The 22837-nt window shown below is 40.2% G+C and overlaps 2 protein-coding genes and 1 long non-coding RNA gene across 6 annotated transcripts; 1 reads left to right on the plus strand and 2 right to left on the minus strand.

Moving 5' to 3' along the window:
* Nucleotides 1-213: 213 nt before the first annotated feature.
* LOC111272852 (beta-1,4-glucuronyltransferase 1) lies at nt 214-12104 on the minus strand. Of its 4 annotated transcripts, none has more exons than XM_022854498.2 (5): nt 11981-12104; nt 6628-7000; nt 6333-6460; nt 4711-5846; nt 214-707 (listed from the first exon to the last, which is right to left on the minus strand). In XM_022854498.2, exons 2-4 carry the CDS (start codon nt 6913-6915, stop codon nt 4751-4753), a joined length of 1512 nt encoding a protein of 503 aa, XP_022710233.1. In that variant the 5' UTR covers nt 6916-7000; nt 11981-12104; the 3' UTR covers nt 214-707; nt 4711-4750. The 4 variants fall into 4 exon arrangements, with proteins under 4 accessions (XP_022710233.1, XP_022710231.1, XP_022710232.1 ...); XM_022854496.1 differs by lacking the exon at nt 214-707 and adding an exon at nt 7546-7733 and having other exon boundaries at nt 2620-5846; XM_022854497.2 differs by lacking the exons at nt 214-707; nt 11981-12104 and adding exons at nt 7546-7733; nt 11070-11417 and having other exon boundaries at nt 2620-5846.
* Nucleotides 12105-14095: 1991 nt separating this feature from the next.
* LOC111272851 (beta-1,3-galactosyltransferase 2) lies at nt 14096-15025 on the minus strand. Its single transcript, XM_022854493.1, has one exon. The coding sequence runs from the start codon at nt 15023-15025 to the stop codon at nt 14096-14098; it is 930 nt and encodes a 309-aa protein (XP_022710228.1).
* Nucleotides 15026-17572: 2547 nt separating this feature from the next.
* LOC147751803 (uncharacterized) lies at nt 17573-21335 on the plus strand. The gene is made up of 3 exons (XR_015315876.1): nt 17573-17681; nt 20230-20330; nt 21107-21335. It is a non-coding gene; the product is annotated as an uncharacterized LOC147751803 (long non-coding RNA).
* Nucleotides 21336-22837: the final 1502 nt, after the last annotated feature.

Here is a 22837-nt window from a genome sequence, read left to right on the forward strand (position 1 = left end):
CGTTGTACATGACAGTCTTCATTGTTTAAAATTGTGTGTTCCAGAAGTGCATTGGCTTGCCAAAGCCAATATAAGCACTCGAGTGAACCTTTGAATAGTATTTCTTTCGTCCTGAAATTGCCTGATAGCTACTACGCGAGGCAATAGTCCACTGGTCATTCGGACCATTGGTCTGACCGCACTGATAGCCATTCTGTAAACTCGTTTATCTAATAACACTACTCCAAACTTCGACGAGGCTGTCTATCCACACACTGAGGTAGATGATAAAACTATTATATAATAGCATGTACGTGTGGTAATTGTTGAAGTTTTGAAAGAGATCTTGGGTCATTTTCTTTCCATTTATTTTTCACTTCCAACAACATTTCTTCAGTTGAAAGTTCAGCAACTTTTTAGCTAATATAATACAAGTAAGCGTACGCCTGTGTCAACGCGGGCAAACAAGAATAGACCGTAGGTTTTCAGCATTTTCAGGCCAAGAACATTGTAGAAACAACAGCCTGCAATCCGGCAGTCAATTAGGGGTATTCCGATTTATACACTGTCGTTCAGATTTACTTAGAACTCTTTTATTATCTCGAAGATGTTAAAGGTGAAAATATTATTTAATTCAACTCAATTTAATGGTGATAATTTGGAACTTTCATGAAGTGAAGAATTTTGTCGTTAATTTAATTTCGTGCCGTAGGTGAAATAAGTTTCTCCTAGAAAAAAAAAATAGAAGAAAACCACTTTAAGCTTTTACGGAATCTAAGAAACCAGAAGAATACTATGAAATAATTGCGTAAATACTTTAAAAATGTGTGTTGGGATGAGGGTAATAATAATAAGTGTTATTATATACTCTTGGGACCGGAAGGCTACAGATCGAGAAGGCCGAAAGCAAAGACCACAGCGATAAAGGCAAACATTTTTAAAGGGAAATTCAAAGAAGTGATCAGATTTTTAGAATGATTCAAGAATGCCAAAGGTAATTTGGATGTAGATAGGCTTTCCGGTTATAAAGGCGTGTTATCGATAGTACTACTACAGTTACGGGAAAAGTAAAAAAGTTAAGTAAGTTAGTGCTATTTAAGATAACTTTACGTGAAAATTAGATATTCAAAATTACCGCTGCCACGAGGATATACAACGAAATGATAAAACGATGACGAAGGATTTACCTGAGATTCAATATTAGATTGGAACGTATGTAATAACGGACCTTTAGCCTAACAAAAGACGCATTTCACTTGAACTCTGAGAACAAGTTAACCTACTATATACTCATCATCACTCCTTATGGCATTTTTTTATAACACATCCAGGTCCTCTCTTCTTGTCAGAAAATTCTAAATATTCTATTGAAAAAGTCGGTTTTTAAATTCTTCTGCCAAATTATTAATTTTTGTTATATTGTATATATATATATATATAACTGTTACAAATAATTAATAATTGGCAACAACCGTAACAGGTAATAATCCTAGTATATTCGACCTCTCCATTACCGCCAACCGTACATTTTGAAATCGATATTCGGTTTAGTTAGGGGCTTAAGTATATCTTCGGGAATTATCAATTGTTTGCTGCACTCCATATCGACGTAAAGATACCTATTATCATCCGTGAAGATCCCACGTAGAACCTGTCATTAAGCCCGCGCGTTCTCCACTTCTAGGCGAAATATATAGGATAAATAAGAAACCGTATTTTTCCGTGTGTTTCATCCAGTCCATGGCACACTGAAGCTCCTAATTTCTCATGAAATTCCACACGAATTCAAGGTACCTGACAATAACGTGGTTTATTTTCCTTACCCGGATAGCTTGCCATTCTGGGTGCTTGCCAACCTCAAAGAGAGAATCATTAAGCACTCTCAAGAAATTTACACAAGTTGGAAAATAAGGAAACACTGAAGACGTAATAAGGAAGATAAAAATATTAGTATATTACCATTACATGCCGTAACACTCCAATGCGTTAGCCGAACTACCGTGTAGGATTCAATTGAAGAGCCTTGTAGATGAAAGCAGAGGCTTGCTAGACTTAGAGATCGACAGCCTTCATACCAAGTCACGACCTCCCCGACTATAGATACATGCCGGTGTTCACACAAAAGCGTCTCAGTGCCCTGTACACAGTCTACTGAATCCCGGTTCTCTAATCTCACTGCTGTCCAATGCCTGGCTCAACAAATGACACTGCAAACTACAGCGCACCCAAAGTAATACTCCGTCGCTTGGGGAGTCCTTCCGGTGGATACCATTTGAAAAGACAAGTTTTTAGAGTCATCTCACGATCGATTGTAACCAGTGTTGGATAGACCTAGTAGAAGTCCATGAAAATATCGGAGCAGATGCTTATGTGACCGACCGTGCACTCCCATCACTTTCTCCAAGTCCCAAATGTAATGCCAAGCTTCGAGTAGTTAAAAAATAGTAGATATGGCGACAATGCAACTCTCTCAACACCCGCTGCCAACCAGGAACTTTACGTTTTTCCAACTATTGAAGCAACATGAACAAAAGTTGTGGTAGCATGTGACCATAGATAAAAACTCATGATAGACCTATCGAAATGTATCACTGCTAGACAAAACATAGATGGAACTTATGTAAGACGCAGAAGCGCATCTTGGTTTCCGCTATTTTACGTCCACATAACTTTTACATCGTTTATTATATATCATTATTTATTTACATCGAAGATCAGATTTTGAGCTTACAGAAGTTGGGCAGGAACACCGTGGCGAAGGGGCTGTTCTGCATCAATCGACCAACAGTGCATCTCACTATGATTTAAGTTTCACTGATCGTTTCCCACCGGCATTTGTTTTTCGCCAATGACTTACCAAATAATAGGACGAGTAATTTTAGCCGCTAAATTTTGATTTGCATAGTAACTCGTTGTATAATGCATGCTCACGTTTAAATTCAGTTTATTTAATCATTTTTTTTTTATGAGGTACCGACAAATGAAAGAAGCCCAAACAGCAACGATACGTTAACATATTATAATAATATTTAAGCGGTTCGTGTGCAGGTCTTTACGACACCCAGTATCTCTACCATAAGTCTATATAATGTCGATAAAAATTTATGTGGGCAGACAACCATGCTACCGTAAATATACTGTATTTGCATTTTGCTCTTCAACAAGCCAAGATAGTAAATACAGTTATCATATTAACCCCAGCCCAAATCCCAGAATAACCACCCGAACCGTAGTAACTTCACTCACATTGAACGTACGGGGAGCATTGACGGATTGTGGATCCATATGTGGACGCTGAGAATTGTGCCGATGGAGCTTTTATGGCGGACGCACATACAAAAGTACGTATACTATAATCAATAGTAAGTACTTATAGTATACAATTATTTATGCAATGATACTAAGTAAGTCAGAAGAAGCGATTGAATGCGGAATATTGGCCGAACGGTAAGTGCCTAGACTGAAATCTGTTGAATACTGATCTGTAATAGATCAATATCCACCGAGTATGGTGAAACGGTTGCGGAGACACCAAAGATTCTACCAGTCGAAAACAGGCGGCCCATCTCGAGTGGGTAAACTTTTTTTGATCGTTGATTACTCGGAACAAACAATGACTAATATAGCAGACAGACGCCCATACTCAGCCGACTGAATTTTACACAGTATATATCTATATTTATATATATACATTCGCACGTATAGTTCATGCGTAATACCCGAAGCGCTCGTTACCATTCTTTTGAAAGCGTAAGGTAGAGGAAAAAGGATCTTCCTGCTAATGCAAATACCCATACACGTGATAAATCTCATCTTGAAAATATTATCTCGATTAGATTTTATAATGGTGAACAAAATCACGAACGAAATACGTCTGCTCTAGTCTGACCTTTGAGATCTCGTTTTTGCGATCTGGCTTCCCCGTTTGCCGAAACTTTCAAAGGCATCGAAACGAAAACGTCGCGTCCATTCTATTTTCGAAATTCTGCACTTGAGATTATCATCAGCCGCTATTCACTTTAATAAAAAAAAAAGGAAAACTATTGATTTTTTTGCACATTGCAAGACAGCCGAGCTTGCCCGATCTGATGCATTGCTTAACTTAGCGCTAGAAATCAACTTCTTGACTGGAACAAGCCAGTTCGTTTAAACAGCAAGCTACGTAACATGTCCAATGTCTTACTAATTTATCACTTGATCACGGTATAACTGCAGGGTAATCAAAAATAGCTATGGCTCAGGAAAATTTACATTTGAGGGTTGGTGCAGGGCTAACACTATGAACCACAACTTTGCCTTTTCCCAGTTATAAACTAACATGAGCATCCTATGTTATATTAATTTCGTAAGTATCGTAGTTAATTTATATCTATTCTCAAATTTAATTATCTTTTATGTGTTTGTTTTCTTTATAAAAACGTTTATTATATTTCTTTATATTTACTAAATGTTTTCCCCAGTTATCACTAAGTTTCTCTCAGATTTCCCGCTGAAAAGGCAGACACTTTTTAAGAGATATATATATATATATATATATATATTTATATAAACAAATAATCTTGTCGTTGTAAGCACTTCACTCCCATATATTCGTTTTTCCTCGATTGTCATCAACTCGGACTGGACTTTTTTCTTTCTTTCCTGCAATTTAGACTAAAAGGTCAAATAGCGTATTCCTGTTGTTGTTGGTGTTAATAGTGTATAAATAAGAAAATATTGCTATATACAAACCTATATATATATATAGAGGCTTGTCCGCTTTTTGGCCCTGCTATGGTGAAGCACCAAAAATCGCTATGCTTCTATTTCCATATCGAGCAGCCATGTCCTTTTTAAATTGTAGAAATAGACGCCGATTTTGAACATTCTGTCTTTCACGCCAGAAACCTCGGCTTTTCCTCGTCTGAATGCCCCGATGGACAGCAAACGCCTCATCAAGAACCTGAAATTCGAAATTGGCCAGATGTGTCTCGTACACCTGCGTGTTTCGCGTGAATCCATAGCCAATGAATCGCTCATCGTGACGTGGTACACTAAATGGCGCCACATAGAATGGCTCATAGAAAAATTCATAGTTTGTGACCTTATAGGCAACCTTGAGTGTGTCACGCGAATTTTTGGCCAGACGTTCCCAGAGTTCATGATTAGTGGCGTATTGGTTATGGATGAAGACGACCTTGTGGAAAGGTCGAGCAAATCCTGCAGCCACCATTTTTAGTAGGTCCACCTTGCTCCGAGGCATATCGGCACGTTCCGGCATCTCATACGTCGGTACGACGTACACCTCTCGTTGTGTCTTTCGATTATGGAGAAATTCATTTAGCTGGGATGCAAGGGCGGGCTTTGGGACGATATCGATGTCTGTAAGAAAGAAGTATTTGGAGCCCATGCGTTCACAGCCGTCGCGCGCGACGTTTCGCAGGTGATTCTGTGGGAAGAGTAACTTAGTCAGATCTAATGCCTTCGTCGTTTTCAGTGGCGGTTGAGGTGGACTTGGAAGCAGCGTTTTAAGTTGGTCGACGCAGGATGTTGTCTCACTAAATTGTGTCCCAACCCCTCGGACGTGTAGGTCGATTCGCGACCCGTCAACCGGGAGCACAACATGGAACGCAAAATTGAGTCGCACAGCATCTGAACATATGCCGAGTACGTGGATAAACTGGCGAAGAGCCTGCAGTTCCTCAGTCGACCGAACAGAGATGGCAACTGACACGGGCCCATCCCAGTGTTGAGCAATATCAAGGAGTCCGATGAGGCGATCTAACGATGACAGCGTTGCTAAACACACAAGTGAGTTCGAAATCGATTCCTGATCCTCAGCAACGACAACATCTTCAAAGATACGGTAACGACGTGAACGATCCAATCTGAAACAAGATTCAAAAATGATGAAGATTCATTATGCATTTGACTCGTTCGGTATGTCTGTTTGGGTAGCTAGCATACAGGACTAGTGATATCGATCCCGGCATTATTTCCAGTAAGATGACAATACGATAACAATGTACTAGTGCATTGTGAATCTCTTACAGCTTTCGGCTGATCGATTCTCCCTAGCCGAAACTAATAACTTGGATATACTTGTTTTTGTAAAAAACTAGTTAGTATAAATATAACCAATTCAATAAATTATGCTATTGTATAAAAACGTGTTTTCACAATAATTTTAGTACTTTTCAGTTGCTTTGTGGCAGATGTATATACCAAGGAACAAAAAAAGTTACGCTAGCGACCCAAAACCTTCGCAAAGATGCCGCTTTTTCAAATAATTGCGCTTAAAGATAAATTATATAGATCAATATAGACTACAACATCTTGTGCACTATGTAGTCTACGTTAGAACTACTACTTACTTGACATTACGAAAATTAAAGGTTGGCATATCAAATCCTGTGGTGACTATTGATGGCGCCATTAGGGTTGACACATTGGATTCGCTAAGGGAGAAGGCTTTTGGCGACCAGACCAATTTCCACGGGTTCTGTAGTTGCAAAGGTAGCACAATATCGTACGGAAAGCTTTTTAACGGAAGCAATTCTTCTCAGTAAGCAAGGGCAAGTAAGCCTAAATAAATAAAATAGAAAGCGCTAAATACATAAATGAGATCCATGACGAACTTTTCTGTTCCGTTCGATTTAGCTTACTCACCGGCGTGCTAGGGTCAGCCGTTCGGATCAGAACAGCTGTCGTATTTACGAGTGCTACGAAGATGAATGCGGCGGCAACGACAGCGGCCCGCCGACGCCACGCACGACCCCATAGCTGGAGGTGGGGCCCTGCGCGAAGACAGTAAAGGCCACCACAATCACACGGTAGGCTACCATGGGACTTACTGGGACAGGACAACGAGCTCATTCGACTTCCTCCACCCCTATGGCCGTTTGTGGGACCGACAAGGGAGGAGGAAAATCTGCTGCTACAACGCCCACACATCATCACCGAGCACTCAACACCCAATGACGGGCTCCTCCCCCTGAGCGACGGCCAACGCGTAAAATGGCCGACAGCCACTTCATTGCGTCTGAAATCATTGTTATTATAATTGTTACTACTGCAACCATCCAGTATAACATGCCAAGGCATATGGCCTAATTTATAACTATTCAAAGGAATACAAAAGGTGACACGGTTCTACGGGAAACCGCTCAGAAGATAAGGCAGCTAATTATAGGATTTACGGCAAATGCGAAAAAGTCCGAGACCAAGATTAATAACTTTTAAGCGCCCACCATAAATGGCAACGGGTTACATTATCCTTTACCTATATTGACATCAATGAAATTATCTGTAGTTGCATTACCTTTTAATCCCCCAGTTTATGACAGTTATTAAACAAATGTTGTTTAATAACTGCAGTGTAAGTATTTGTCGAGGCATCACAGGCGATATACAGACATAAACATTTGGCTAACTTAATAAATGAGCATCCTACCGGTACATGCGTAAAAATTGTGATCATACTGTATGATATTGGCCTTCTTGGCTGAATGGTTGGCTGCCAACGAATTGTTCGCTACCGCCAGTTGGTGTGTCCCAATTAGTTCGAGATGTTGACACGAATCTTACCTTCTCCGATTCTCATCGTGGTATCAGCTCTATGTGACGATAAGGTCCTTAGACACGACACCTAGCGTGCCTCTACTTTACTGGCATTTAATGTCTTCCGCTTCCTTGCCAGGCAGGGTAGGGTCGGATTGTCGTGGCTAAGACTTGAGATCTCAGAAGCGTTTGGCTGATTTTAGAGCACGTATGCACTAACCACAGGCCAAATTAGTGAATAGAATTTTGTGAAGCTTTAAGTTTAAAGTCAGCTGTTAAATTGATTGTTAAGTTGTTCATTAGACGATTGTGTAGAAAATGGGGTTAAATCACTAGTTCGGTGTTTTTTTTGGTAGATGATAGAACGTAACGTTGCAACACATCGACATTAACTCTGTGTTGCAAATTTCGCTCTAAATAATAGGGCTAATGGCTTAAAAAGACATGACCCAAACAAAAAAAATTGCAAACGGGTGCCAAAATGAATCAAAAATTGGCTATCATAACTTAAACTCTCGATATGATCCTAGATGTCCCTTGGTGCCACTGAATTGCACTGACGAAAACTTAGTACGAAGTTTCCTACTATCCTACTTCTTTATTTTTTCGTACTGTAACGTGCATCGCTTCTGTCACCTCGAGCGCCTATCTTTTATGACCTCGCATTGATTAACCTAACCTACCTAGATAATTATTGTGAAATCCTTCAAAATAAACTATTTTCACGTTTTTAGTGTAACTTGTTTTTTTTTTTACAGACTTTAGCTTGAAGGGACGCTGCACGCTTATCTGCTCGATTCTATAATTATAACAGGAGTAGAAACATTTTAACTACTTCTTTTAGCAGTGCTTTCAAGGGTCAAATGTTTTGAAAGTCGTTGAAAAACTGAATCTGGAATATACTTAACCGAGAACGACAAGAGTCTCGTTAATGGCACCAGCGTAGACGGTAAATAAATTGAGCAAAGGGCACTTTAGAGATATAAAACAAGAGATCTACGAGTGTAGTACAACACAATGTGCAGATGTTCGAATGAGGCCGCTAAGAAAAGGTGATGCGCCGACACAGCTGAATCATCTCGAAAGGCGATGAAAAATAGGACAAAAGAAATAGGCTTCTTACTTGTAACTGACGTCGTCAAAAAGCAATCGTATCTAGGGACAACATATTTGGCGCAACATTCTTTTTGCTTCATTTTCATATGGCCATCTTGGGTGATAAGCTCGTTATTGTCGTAATATTTTGAAGTGCATGTTTGTACCCCCGAAGTCGAGCCTTTAAAATATTAATACGTTTTAAATCGAGTGAGTGTACGGCTGAAGGCTCAATTGAATAATACATAGTGGTCCGTTCTTGGACAGAAAGAAATAAAAACTGAATATAGGTAAGGTGTTTTTAAATACGTTTAGGCAGTACCAACCACTTAAACACAATTTTTTTATCTGCCGCTCGTCAAAAACGTAACGTAACATAGTAGAATGATTTACGGATTATTTAATATTCTGCATTTGCGAAAACAACTCATCGGACAACTCCTCATTAGGTAAGCGCAGAACTGGGAGAATCGGCTAGTATAACCTAGATTAGGCTACTAGGAACATAACGGTTATTTTTTCATACCTGTGTTGTGCTTCGTAATGCAATGTACCGTTGGAACCTCTTTATTCTTTCTATACGCCGTCGTCGCTTTGTTTTGATAAGAAAAAGGTCCTGCCTTAAACTCGGTTTTAAAACTATGTTATGGTTGCTATGGCAAGTGTCTGTTTCACATGCGGTGGGGGCGTTATGGCTAAAAGATATACCTCCACTTTCAAAGTTAGTAAGTGTTTTTTGACCAGTAGCCCCCTCTTGAAAATTCTCGTCGAACATGCCACATCTATCCTGAATTGTTTTAGCAGCGACATATAACAAGAGTCGAAAACGCTGTCTGACGACACGTAAAGTGCCTATTTTTAAAATCCTACCTTAACGTAAAGCTTTGTGTTCTTTCAAATCAAAAACGTACGATATACAACCGTTGGTAGCACAATTGCGATCGAAAGGTATTAGACAAAAAGAGCCATTATTTCCTTGACGAAATCGTTCGACATACAATAACTATACAGGGTAATGCGTTCAAATCAGGAAAAACTTTGGCGGACGGTTTGTCGTAACAGGCGTCAGTTAATATGCTTGTCCTAGTACCAGCCAAAACCCAGTTTCTTCCAGAACAAAAAAACACATTTACCTTAGAGAAAAAAACAGTGCGGCTTTTAAGTATTCAGGGTTGACTTTCGTCAGGGAAACTGAAATGGGAAAATAGCGGGATTTAATGTACAAAGCTTGAAAATCTATCAAAATGGTTCGAAAAGCCACTTTTGATAAATCCTCGTGTTTTGATTCAGAAATTATTTATCATTTTTTAGAAGAGGATATTAGGTGTTAATTGGATTGTTCAAGTAAGCTTCAAGGGTTTTTTTTAGTTAGGTTTTTAAAATATTTTCTACCGTTTTATCATTTTGAGCCTCTGCGTTTCTGCAGCCTTCGATCTATTATTACCCCAGAATTTAATTTTGCAAATTTTTTGTGCGTAGCGTATTTTGGGGCAAATAACTTAATGTTAAAAGTTATTCGTGGGTTGAAGAAAGAACATTTTAAAAAGTTACTGCTTACTCGTTTAAATCCCGAATCGGAGCTATATTCGCAATGAATGATAATTTTATTAATGAAAGTGATCGCCAGGAGGTACATTTCGAGCACACGCAAAAAAACGTAGTCATATGGTTTTCATTGCTCGAATGGTGTCAAAGAACAGTTTTCATTGGATGCAGTCTAAAAAAAAACCTCAATTTAGACGCGCCACCATATATTTATTTGGAAAGTATTTAGGTAAGCCATTGGAATAGAATTTTGGAGTGTTCTATGGTCGAACGCGATACACCTCCAATTTGCAGCAGCAGCTGTGACAGGGTTCGGAATCCGCTCCCTGACAGTTGTGGTCCATCTGGGTTAATCAACCGTGCATTTCGAATTTGAAGCGCCGGTTGACGGCTTGTTTAGTTAGAGAGTTACCAGAAAACTTCAAAACGATCAGATCCAACACCCGGAATCAGGGATTATTCGAAGATCCATCAATACGCATTTTCAATCTGCTGTGGGGGTTTTTCCCCATTACTCTGCACATGTTACTGAAAACCTATGAAAGTAATTATTCTGATATAATCCTGTTGCCGTACAAAAATAATTTGGTGTGGTTTTTTCTTTAAACTAGAGCTGTAAAGTTTTCTACCATTATGTGAGGGGAGGTTGGTCAAAGCTTTGCATTGCGCATAATTATCTACTTCAGCAACACATCGTAATAACAATGATGATGTTTCACCTCAAAACCTTTAGCCGGTAACACATATTTTCAATGGAAATATTCCAGTGTCGAAACGGAAGGACTTCAAACGCAAATGTAATAACTTTTTAATAGAATACGCCTTTTAATATTGAATATAGCGTAATGCGAAAGCAATCGGTACGGTAAATCGTTACGGGGAACGTAAATACCAAATACATCACAACTTACGGGGTTTCACTTGCGTGCACGTTTCAGTTCTATCCATGACAGATCGTATCGGCCTATTGTATTGCTCGGCTTATTCCAAAAGATAGTAATGGTCAGGTTGCAGGAACGAAGTTAGTGGGAAACAATCTGGAGCAAATCTAGCGCAGATAAGTTATGTATGCTCAACTCAGAGCGTAAACTGAAAATTAGTCGATGATATCGTAAACATTCGCGGTAAAATATCAAGAGTCTCAGAAGTTCATGGATTTAACCTGATTGAAGGCTTAGAATATGCATTATGAGAAACAAGCCTCGGTAAAAGCGCAGCCATTTAGGTCCACAAGCTAATCCCTCAACTATTTACGCGAGGTTCTTTACACTGGCAAATTCCTGAAACACGCGTTTTTCTCACGACGACTTGAATCTTTTTCCCATTAGCGAACCGTCTAATACTAATTTTACTGCTCCGTAAAAAAGTACTGAAGGTATTTATTAAAGAAGAGGTATTCCCTTTGCGACTTTAAACAGAGACTTTTGGGTGCAAGAGACGTCCAACATAACTTGTCCCTCTTTTGATTCGGGAGCACAATGAAGAAAACTATAATCTATACACAAACGCACAAATCACACGTTATGACACATCTGTACACATAATGCCGATGGACATACACAAGCTGGCGACTCGGACTAAATTAGCTCTAATACTCAATCATTTGTGGCACAATTAATGCGGCCTTGATCATAGCGTAGTCAAATCGTGCCTACTTAGTAACACCTTACTCATCTGGTTATAGGGCACTGTGTCCTATCTTTCTCTGTAATTGGCTGTGTAAATTGTTGTCAGTTCTCGCTCTTTGTCCATATTTAGGAAGTACGTAACCTGTAAGTCCGACTCACATTCGAGTTCTATCTGGAACAGCACCTCTACCTACCTTAAAACAGGCGACCCTTCCTGTGCCAGCAGGCTAAGCCAGTTATGGCAGTGCGACACTCACTTTGTACGACCTTTCTGTACGCCATCTACCTATCTACACTATGTATGGTGGTCATCGCCGCCGTCGGATGAATTATAGAACGCAAGTGTGCAGACGACGTCCGGCATGCGAGCGGTAGAGGAGTGGGTGGCTGTGCGGATGTTGTGGGGAAGGGTCCGAAGGATCGAAAGGGCAGCTGGTGAAGGCCGTAGGCCGATTTTTCGAATAGACTCTTTGACGACGGTGGTTTGAATTCGTCTTAAGAGCCCCAAGTGTCGGAACACCGCTGGGAATGCAAAGAAGGGAGCGACCTGCCGATTACGAGGTACGACAAGACACGCCCATGTTTGGAACAGGCAGCAGATATCCTGAAGGGAAGGGGGTGGAGCCGCTAAAGACAATGAATATTCCCTCCAAGCTAAACTATTTCCTAACCACGACACACCTTATAGAAGAGCCGGCGCTCGGCTAAAAGTGCATATTTATAGCGAAGGTTAAGGCTAAAAGTTATAGCGAAGTATGCATATGCGTACGAATGTTTGAAGATCTTGCTTACTACCCCAACACTTGTACGAAGTCAGCTGACATTGACGAGTGGCTGCTTAACAAAAGTGAGCTACAGAAAGCAGGGGCGAAAAAGGGTATTTTATGATATGTCCCATTATGTAAATTGTGAGAAATTAGGGGTTTTCAAACTTAGGCAGAAAAATATGCTTTCCACCGATGGATTCAGACAATATACTCCTGAGGCGAAATTATAGCTGAGTACGAATATGATAGATGTCACGCGATGTTTTTCTAGACTGTTTTTGCGAATACTAGTTACGTGTGACTATGAAAGCGTAATTGAATAGACAAGATAAAGACGGCCATTATACTGCTTTCCTTAGGCACAAAGTGTGCTAGTATATACAATTTATATAAATTGGGAAACCGTAAAGGTCACAATAATTTTGACTTATTTTCTGCGTGTAATTGGATTGAATGGAACCAGCAGTGCGTGAATTAAGGGTGGAAAGTTCCTAAGCGCCGCCTCTACTGCATATGGCATCAACGGTTTAATGTTGCAATAACGCAAATGTTAAAGACCTTTTAACTAGTTGTAATAAACTCTTTCTTAAAAACCGGTTTTTGCCTAGATGCTTTACATAGGGGCATATTGGTCTTTGATATTTCGTTTTTAGGTTAACGGTAGGCAAAACTAGATGGATCTTGTTACTGGTGGAAATGATGGGTGGGGATACACGGAAAACTCATTTATGTTTCCCTATCGATATAAGCTAGATATGTTCGTAGTGATAAGCGATGACCTTTGTGAACTGGTTGACAGATGTTCACTTTACCACCTGTTATACAGAGAAGCTAAGGGCTGCTAATAAAGATAACATTTAGTTGGACAAAAGTTAATCCGTCATTTTACATAAAAAAAAAAACTAAAGCGACCCTGAAATGGTCATTTTGGAACTACGTTTGGATAGCGATATTTATTTTGCAAAGGGCGTGACAAACGTGTGAGGTCTACCCTATGAGGGGGTCATATATTGCATTCAAATTTGTTCATGAAAAAGGTGCGTTTTTTTTTCAATTCTTAACTTCGTGCTTTGGATAAGGTCTCGTCAGGCTACACCGCTCTTGCTTATAGTACGATTTATACTGGGTGATATGAGCACCTAGTTGAGCTTCACTAGAGCATTTTATAGTTACTCTATCAGGTCGCCAGTCTAACCTAAAAACCGACTAAGGTATGTTTATATATGTAAATGTATTTGTATGTTGAAATTATAAAGAAAAATAATCGCCAAATACATATTCACCTATTAAAGAATAAGTGACAAACTACACTTACCTTGACATTGTTATACCTAACGTCCTATTGTATTGATCGCGCTCTATTTTATATATCTGCGCGAATATATAAATCCATTATATCGTTAGATCACGACATGTATATTTTAGGTTTAATTCTACAGTTTTCGAGACTTCTATATTTTCACTATGTTTTATACATTGATGGACTTTGTGTCATTCCCAGCTAGATGTCTGTGAGCTCTCCAACGAAAATGACGCATATAATCAGTACACTCGATGCACTGCTGGATCTTTTCTTTTCACTTTATCACACATCGCAAGCCTCTTTTGAAGGCTTCTCCATGAAATCCTTAAATATTCTGGGGTGTATCCGTGACTCATAAACCATGGGCCAGCTGATGGGTCGCAAGCTCGTAGAAATACCCTCGAGTTGGAAAACCCTGCCTGAGCGAACCGTGTAATGCCCACTTTTTCGGCTACTATACCAGTCCAGAAGACGTCTTCGAGGTAGAGATAACGCAAGTTCTGCGATCCTTCGTAGAGAAGGGCAGGACAGTCACCGGTCATCAGGTAACTGACACCAGTCACAAAATCAGGAAAGTACGTTTCATTATAGAGATACGGCGGAACGTACCATTTGGATGTCGGTTGTCGTATGGGCGTCCATCCTTGCGCCAAGTTACCCCATATGGATTTAGGTTGTGCTAAATGATTGATGTCCTTCAAAAACTTCTTCGTATTAATCAGAACGTCATCGTCCGCCTTAAGAATGAATTGCACTCGAGGACAGCGTGTGGCTGCATAGCGGATCATCGCAAGTGATTTTAGTGTCAAGTTATAATATGAATCTTTAAAGTCCTCCTGGACGATGTCACCATACGCTCGAATCTCTTCTATCAATATTGGATCGTACGACTTGCCGAGAAGGAACACGACCTTAGCGCCGGCCTGCACAAAAGCTTTGCCCCACGTATCTCGTATAGCTAACCGATTCTCGATGTTAATAGGTTTCGAAAAGACACACACCAATAGGTTTGCCGATTCGTTGCATTTTTTCGGGACTGCTAAATACCGTGCCTGCGGCAATCCAGCTTTTGTCATCGGTTCCAATAACAGAGCGCGTAGCACAATACCAAACACCGATGTGAAGCTGACTAGCCCCAGGGCGGCCCGCGCCGCCCGGAGCCTGCTCATCGTGTGGCTCAAATCCCAAAGCTCATAATATGGTGTGGAATAGCTTCAAATTGCCTGCCTCACTTTACTACAGTTTGTGACTCTCTACGCTTCCCGGCAAGCACCCAGCAACGCCCGGCCGGTCGGTCGGTCAGCCAGTCAGATTGAGGCTACAGACAAGCGACGGCCCTCGGCCGCGACAAGATCGCCACCAGCAACAGTTTTCTGTGGGTGTGTGTGTGTGTGTGTGTGTGTGTGTTCGCAATTGACTACGGATGATCTGGTTGCCATGCGTGACTGCGTTTAGCGCTAGCAAATTACGTAGCCGCCTGGACGAGGACCTCAGCTTTCGGTGCTTTTTTTCAGTGCATGTCATACTCCGAAACCATGGGCCGTGAAGTTTATGAAACCCATACAAGATAAAGGGCTGACGCGAAGCTACCCTTGACTGCTGCCTCGTTTTTAATACGATCTGTTGTCAACTAACACTGTTAGGCTAGATTACGTTTTATGGACCATTTCTCGATAACCATAACAGCGTTAGTAACAGAGTAGGATTATTTTAGCAATTTTATTATTAAAAGCTTGCGAACAAATGCGAGGACTTTCATAATGAAAGTTATTGATGTCCTACAAACTATTGGACGCTGTGCAGAACTGACTGATCAATGGTAGCACATAAACATGACTTAAACCATAACTTGAACGAATGCCGAACCAGTTACCGCATTTGGTCTGTATGAGTTTAAAGCTTGGATGGAAATGGTTTATTCTATAATCTAATTAAAAGCAAAGTACAATCCATAGTCTTTCACGTGATTTGCCCGAAGCAGGCGGGATCGAATCCAAAAAAGAACACGCAAATAAACGTAAAGTATGCCTCGGGTACCTAACTAACTTATTTATTTAAACCTCGTAGGCTTAGGCTTAATACTTACTCGGATTATTGTTCTGCTAATTGACACGCTATAGATTTGAAACGACTTTAACAATACCGTACTACAGTTTTTGAGCAATTCGTCGTTTGTTACATTTGGAGTGCACAAGCCAGCCGCCTATAAACGAATTCCGATGTAGTTTGTTATAGGAATATGTGTTCTGGCTAAATCGTTAAATATAAGTTCGACTTATTTTGATAACGTGAACCCCTTAAATCATCTGCCATTAGCGTGCCTCAGAACTATTATATTAGAGGACTTGCCTAGAGTAAGTTAATAGACAATCGAAAACGTTTCAGCAATAATATTAGAAATCCTTTTTTACCGTTATTCCTGCCATTTTGACGTATTCGAGCCCCATCGGCATGTCCCGATGACTAAAGTACGTCTATTATGTTACGTAGAGTGTACTTTGAATGGATCTTGCTGGCAATATTGTAATTTTGTCTAAGACACCAATAAAATTTAGGCGCCGAGCTACCTTAGAGCTCAACGTTAACAGTATCAGATAAACAGGTTCACGCATGCCATATAATAGTTTTAAGTTACCATTGACACAGTAAGGCTTTTTGATTTTGATACTTGGCTTCAGTTCCTCGTCGAGTAGTGCCCACCGCACTCGCCTTGGCCAGTTCTACTTGCCTTCAGCCAAACAGTTACAATACTTCTTCGATGAATGTTGTTGTTGTCTTTTCCGATGACTCTTTCGATAGAGACGGACCTCTATTAGAATCCAATCATTTTTGCGGATCGGGTAAGCTGTTCTGGAAAGCCGTTTGTCAATCGCACAAAGCGTTTATAGTTTAGCGTACACTTGCCAGTACTCGTAACCACTGAACAGCCAGCTAGACCTGCACTGATGACCTGGTGTGCGAAGCTTGCCTCGTTGCTTTTCTCGTAGCACTCTCTTTGGACACCACTCACGTCTTCTCTTAGGTTTGACTTAACACCGTTGGCAAACTTGTCCCAAAGCTTAGCATAGCCATTTTTTTAGACGCAAACTACCACCTGTGAATTTTCCGTACTTGTACTTCACATAATCCAGATCCTGGTTTGCGCTTGCATTTAGTACCTCATCCCTTCTTCAAACGATTACCTCTGCAAAAATCATCACACGCATTTTGTTAATATCCTTTAAATTGATGCTACAGGTTTGTTCGTAGCGACTTGTATTCGATATAGAATGGTGCCGATGATTTATACCAATAAATTATTTCATATCTGAGAAATCCACCACCAGTAAAGAGATATATGTATCTCTAACTATTATCAATCTAGAATGACAAAATGTTAGTGTCAAGGTACTGCGTCTAACGCTCGTTATTGTTTTTCTTTGATTTCACTTGATTCGTTGACCTTTTAGGAGGCGTGGTCGCAGCTTTCGCAATTACGTTTCGCGGGCCGTCCTCCTGGCCTGAAGTAAAACTTTCGCCCTGATTTAGAAAAGCGGCTCGTGTAGCTTTGACGACTTTCTTTACGGGATTCAACGTGAATTCATACAATTCAGTATGCAGTCCGAAAACGCCTATTACCATTTCTCGTCTGAGGCGAACGACATCGCTCAGGTCGGTTGTCCGTGCTATACATGGATGCTCCCAACAAGTAGCCGCGCGGTACGTGGTACGAAGGGATGGCTTCAGCAAAATTCAACATACGTTAGATTCTATGAGCTTAAATTCATTTCAAAGTATTGATAACCTTCAGTTTGCCTGCAAAAATTCCCGCATTCATCAGATGAGGTAAGCCGATGTTCGTCCCAGCTTTATGTTTAATAAATGCTGCATTGATTTGCCCATTGGCGATATTAAGCTGAAGGGCCTATCTACGAGACGTCTAAGCCAATATCCGTTTGCCTTTCTAATAACTTTACTCTAATGAAGTCAATCATTTAAAATGAAGAACGGTTCATTAATGATTTCGTTGCCCGGTTCCGTCTGCCACGGTCATAGGCGTTGCGAAAACGGCTTAAGGAACATCTTTGAGCTTCATAGATTAAAAAACTACGTTAGAATTTTGCTGAAGAGTAGCTCAGTAAGCTAATTAGCTTTTATATTCAGCCCTCAACGACTGCTGCACAATTTACTACCAATGTCTATAAATAGCAGCCGTGATCATTCGTTTATGACGCTCGAGAAAATACTCATTACGCCATTACTACTGTGTGCGTTTAAACATATCGCTTTAAAAACTGAAAAAAACTCGTTTACTGAATCGACACGGCTCATTATAACTTAACAAATATCCAATTTTTTTCTATTAACTAGTTATTGTCTTGTAAGTTAGTCCTGCGACAACGATCGAACTACATCAAGTGGCGCTGCGCCTCAGGTAGAAAAAGCCACAACGTTACGCTACTGACGATTGATATTGAAGGATTTCTTAGATTGCAAACAATCGTGTAGTGGGTAAGGCCGTTCAAGGCTAGTATTGGGGACGAGAAATTTGAGGTTTTGCCAATATACCCTGTTAAGGTTCGTTCTGCTTTCTGAACGGCGACTTCTCATCCCCAGAAAATTGACATAGTGGAGAATTGGCGCAGCACTAGTGTACAGCGTTTTATACGTGCAATTAACTATTCTTGTTTTTACGAATTTAGTAACGTACTTTTGGAAGGTGCTGACGTGAGAAGTTGGCCAATTTCCCTTGAGCGCGTATAGTTCTTGTTGTTGAACCATCTAATAGTTGGCTGCTTGAAAAGAATAGCACACCTGTAAGTCACCGTGGCGCTTAACGTTGAGACAAGATTTGGAACAACGAGCCGGTGTCTATAGCAATGCCTTAAAACAGAAATGTCTACAGTGTGTATTAGTACAGCAAGAGGGTCAGGAAGGAAACACAGGAACAAATAGCAGTAGTAAAAAAAAAAAGGTGGATAGCATCTCCTGTCACCGATTGAAATAGAAGTGAGCTTTCTGCCATTCCCACTTCAATGTAGCCGCCAAAAGTCGTCTAATAACGTATGCAAGGGAAGCCAGTCGTACCATTAATCTCATTCTGATCGAGTGAAACATCCGATTGTAATGTGAAAAAAATAGGAAAATTGTACAACTAACTTAGCCAAAGCCTTAAAAAACAAGTAACACAATGTGGTCTGTTGTACATTCTCTCTCGCTCTCTATTTTCCTTTTACTAAGGTATCGGCCTTTGATAGACAACTGCTGAACGTTGAACGAACCGATATAATTGGCACGAACTGCAACAGCAGTTCAAATAGGTCACCAAGTCCAATGTAGCACCATAAAATTGGGTGCGAGAATATACGCAGTATAATTTTACGGATTGCATATGAGGTCTACACCAATATGATCATAGAAATGTTGGCCTCGGCCGAGTTTTGCTCAGATAGTGGTTCTATTATGCCCGTCAACATACGATATTACCTACCGTATGATGGTCTGTTTTACGGTTAGTGTCTCAATGCTCAATCGATGCATTCTTCGATATATGTACCTTTTCAGAGAGGTCTGTATAAAGTCTATATAGTTATGTACTGTGTCCTTTGGGAATAAAAGACGAAATGTCGGCCTATTACTATATGTGGAACCCGTCATACTATACTGTTTGCAGGTATGATACATTGTGATCTTCGGTATATATAGTACAGTATTGCTTCTGCAAAAACAGGGATGCACCATGTATTTCTACGAATGCAAACTAAATCATGTTCTTGTCCACCGAGACCAGTTTAACTCCTTTGACACTTTTTGATTTTTAACTAGAAATGTATAGAACGATATAAACAGATACACTTATAATTGTACTTAGTATTATTTACTAAATATAGTGCCTTGTGGTATTTTTTAGAGGTGCAATACTACGTGTAGTTTTCGAGTATGAAAACCTGCGATGATGATCCATTCGTGCTTCATGAAGACAGTTTCAACCTGTTTTTGTGAATGCGTTATAGTCGCTATTTGTCGATAAAAGTACAGGTTGTACGGTCAAAGCTATTATATTCCGGTGGGTTCGCAAAGGGAGACCGACATAAATTTTAGCAAGAGAAAAGTGCGCTGAGCAGCTGAGATAGCCACACGAACGTATGCAATAAACTACTGAAAAAGGCATTGTCGTTTCAGATAACCTCAGCTCACTGTTCAGTTACGGTTATCAGACCTGCAGAGATATGTTCATTTTTTTATTTATATAGTAAGAAATGTCTCCCACTGCGTTCGTATATAAGATGTGATCCGTACTATACCAGGCGATTCGAGCCTACCTTTTGAAAATGTCAAATGTCTAGCGAAATGCTCGATTGAAGATAAATTCGTTTTCACAATTATGTTTCAGTATTCACATCCGCGCTGAGCAAGATCTAAAACCTAAAAGCGTAAAATACGAGACAGTCAAGCGGCACGCGCCTGTAGTAAAAGGTTGGCTGACATCTATAGGTAAGCATGTTTCATTAGAAATTACTACTCTTTTTTTAAACACCATTCTTCCTGGGTGACAGTAGCGTAAACTCTGTTCAGTGGGATTAAAACATAAGGCTATTTTCAAACTTCTCAAGAAGCTTCTTATTTATCGTATATTTGGTTGTTCCAAGTTCCTATAGCCTATAGTAATGCGGGCAGGCGATGGGGTCAACCTAAAACGTTGCTTAGTCGTAGTACCAGCTCTAAAACTCGAAACATAGGTGATCAGACCAAACATCACAATCATATCAGTATCTTATGCTGATATGTTCTTCATACGCTATTCGCCGTGATGACGTAGGGGTAACGCTAAAAGCTTATGACCCCAATTGGGTCCTCGGTTTCAATCTCAGAGGATTTATACGATGTTATTTTGCACACACAGATATATCACGTTACGATAATTTCGAATGTTACATAACTTAATAGGAAGAGGCCTTAACACGCAGTTCATTAGATCTAAATATGTTGGGTCTTGCTGGAATCTGTCTTGTATCTTCTTGAACTTGCTACACGATTATACGGTTCGTGGTGTAGAGAAGTCGAGGTTGGTTGTTTGTCTCCGCAAACGTTTGATGCAGACAAATGAAAAGCAGGTTGCGTTTTTTCAGAGTGTATAAATAAATCCGACAAGTTTTTGGAACATATTCAAATTCATCGAATCACAATTTGACGTTGATTTTTGTTCAAGACAATCTCGCCAAATTGAGCGGCCTATTTATCTCATGACCTATTTCAAGCTGTTGTTTCAGGTGGAATCAGGCCCGGTAGCTATCTTCTCTCTGCGTTTCGAGTCGCTTTGTACGGCAAGAATTGCTTTTAGCGTACTTTACGGTACAGCGCTGAACTCACCCAGGCGAAAAAAGGAACGTTTTTTACGTCTGCGTTAGCGATTTTTTTTCAATTAAGCAACTACATATTAGATACGGGAAAATCGCTCACGAGAATTTCGTAACATAAACCTTCTCTTTAATCCAAATAATAGTGACCTTTAATCGCTAAATTTTAATAATTTATTGTTTGAAAATGAATTTTCATTGCGTAAATGACTGCATAATGAGAAGTGATGCGCGAAACAAAAATTTCGGTTTTGATGCATTTATTCAATAATGATAAGTTTGTTAATTGTCGATGTTACCAGTATTAGTATTTCTGCTATAGGTATTGTTTAGCTGTTGTAGTAGATTGGGCAATTCTTTCGGTGTGATCCAATTCGTAGCGCCCCCGGATCATGTACCAATTGGATTCTAGTCTCGTTTCTGCGATCGATATTGATGCTGTTACTATTGTCGTTGTTGCCATCGTTGTTGTCGATGGCTTTAGATTCCAACTTCCACCTTCTGCTTCTTAACTTTTACTGTTTTTATTAGTTTTCCGTATCTTGTTTCCTTAGTGATGCTGTCTTTCATTCGTCGTTGGAAGCGCGTCCTTTTGTCGTTACTGGCTAGAGTCGATTTGTTAACATCTACTTTTCGGTTTTACAAAAGTTGTCTGTCACTACTGTCAACAGAGATACGATAACGAACAGCAACTGCCGATGACCCGCCGACACCTGATGGTCTGTTTGACCCTGATTCAAAGCTATTTCGGCAAAACCTATGTAACCTTCGTCATGGCAATGTAGGAATATCGTTTTTCTTTTCCTATACTTGCCGGATACGTAGTTCTTGCGACAGTTATCGTCTCTCGCTCTCTCCTCTCTCTCTCTCTCTCTCCTCTCTCAGTATATTTATATGTATGTTGTAATTTACTGTAGTGGCAGGAAGTTTAATTGCCTCCTTCATAAGCTAGTGGCTTCATGCGTTTACTCTATGTTGTTATCTAGTTCTCTAATAATGTGTGAATGTTTTTGAACAAGAACTCGAACACTGGCGACCCTCTCTGGACTGATTGCGACGCGAACTTCATTAAGCCTTCCTTTTTTTCCATCAGGCATCAATTTCCCGAGACACATCCTTATTTGAGCCCCGTGCTACATCTCCAACTTCTAGCGAAAGTTTCTCGCCTTCGTATCTTTTCGTCTTCCTTTTCCATTCTGGGGCATCTTCATTTCCTTTAAAGCAACGCCCTGTTGTACGGTCATTGGCAAGCGTTTAAATCCTTTCGCCGGGATTGACGCATCCAGTGTAGAGACGCTGGGTCCCGGAACCCACGCTACGGCCATACCTAGTGAGAGGAAGCCAACGCAGAGTTAGAGCTCTGCCTAGAAAACGAAGAGCAAATGTTTTCGGAAATATGTAATTAAAGCAGAGTGACAAACTTCACGCGAGTGATATTATTACCCTGCTTGTTCAGTTACACGTGAACTAGTAATAGTAAAGGGCTTAACTGCATAATCCGCAACTAGTTCTATGAAATTTGCTGACGCAAGACTTTAATGAACATATGGGACACGGCATGCGTGAATAAGTAAGGTTCAATCATCTAAAGTGAACAGACGGTAAACGGTTAACCAGCGGAGGACCAGAAACTCGCGGTCGCAA

This window comes from Varroa jacobsoni, unplaced genomic scaffold (assembly GCF_002532875.2).
Source record: "Varroa jacobsoni isolate VJ856 unplaced genomic scaffold, vjacob_1.0 contig03581, whole genome shotgun sequence".
Taxonomy (NCBI): domain Eukaryota; kingdom Metazoa; phylum Arthropoda; class Arachnida; order Mesostigmata; family Varroidae; genus Varroa; species Varroa jacobsoni.

Excerpts from the sequence above, each read along its gene's own strand:
- LOC111272852 (XM_022854498.2), bottom strand. The coding sequence starts at position 6,915 with ATGATGTGTGGGCGTTGTAGCAGCAGATTTTCCTCCTCCCTTGTCGGT. Across the intron at positions 6,461-6,627 it reads CGGCTGACCCTAGCACGCCG|AACCCGTGGAAATTGGTCTG; the intron begins GTGAGTAAGCTA and ends TTGCAACTACAG. Across the intron at positions 5,847-6,332 it reads TTTAATTTTCGTAATGTCAA|ATTGGATCGTTCACGTCGTT; the intron begins GTAAGTAGTAGT and ends ATCTTGTTTCAG.
- LOC111272851 (XM_022854493.1), bottom strand. The coding sequence starts at position 15,025 with ATGAGCAGGCTCCGGGCGGCGCGGGCCGCCCTGGGGCTAGTCAGCTTC.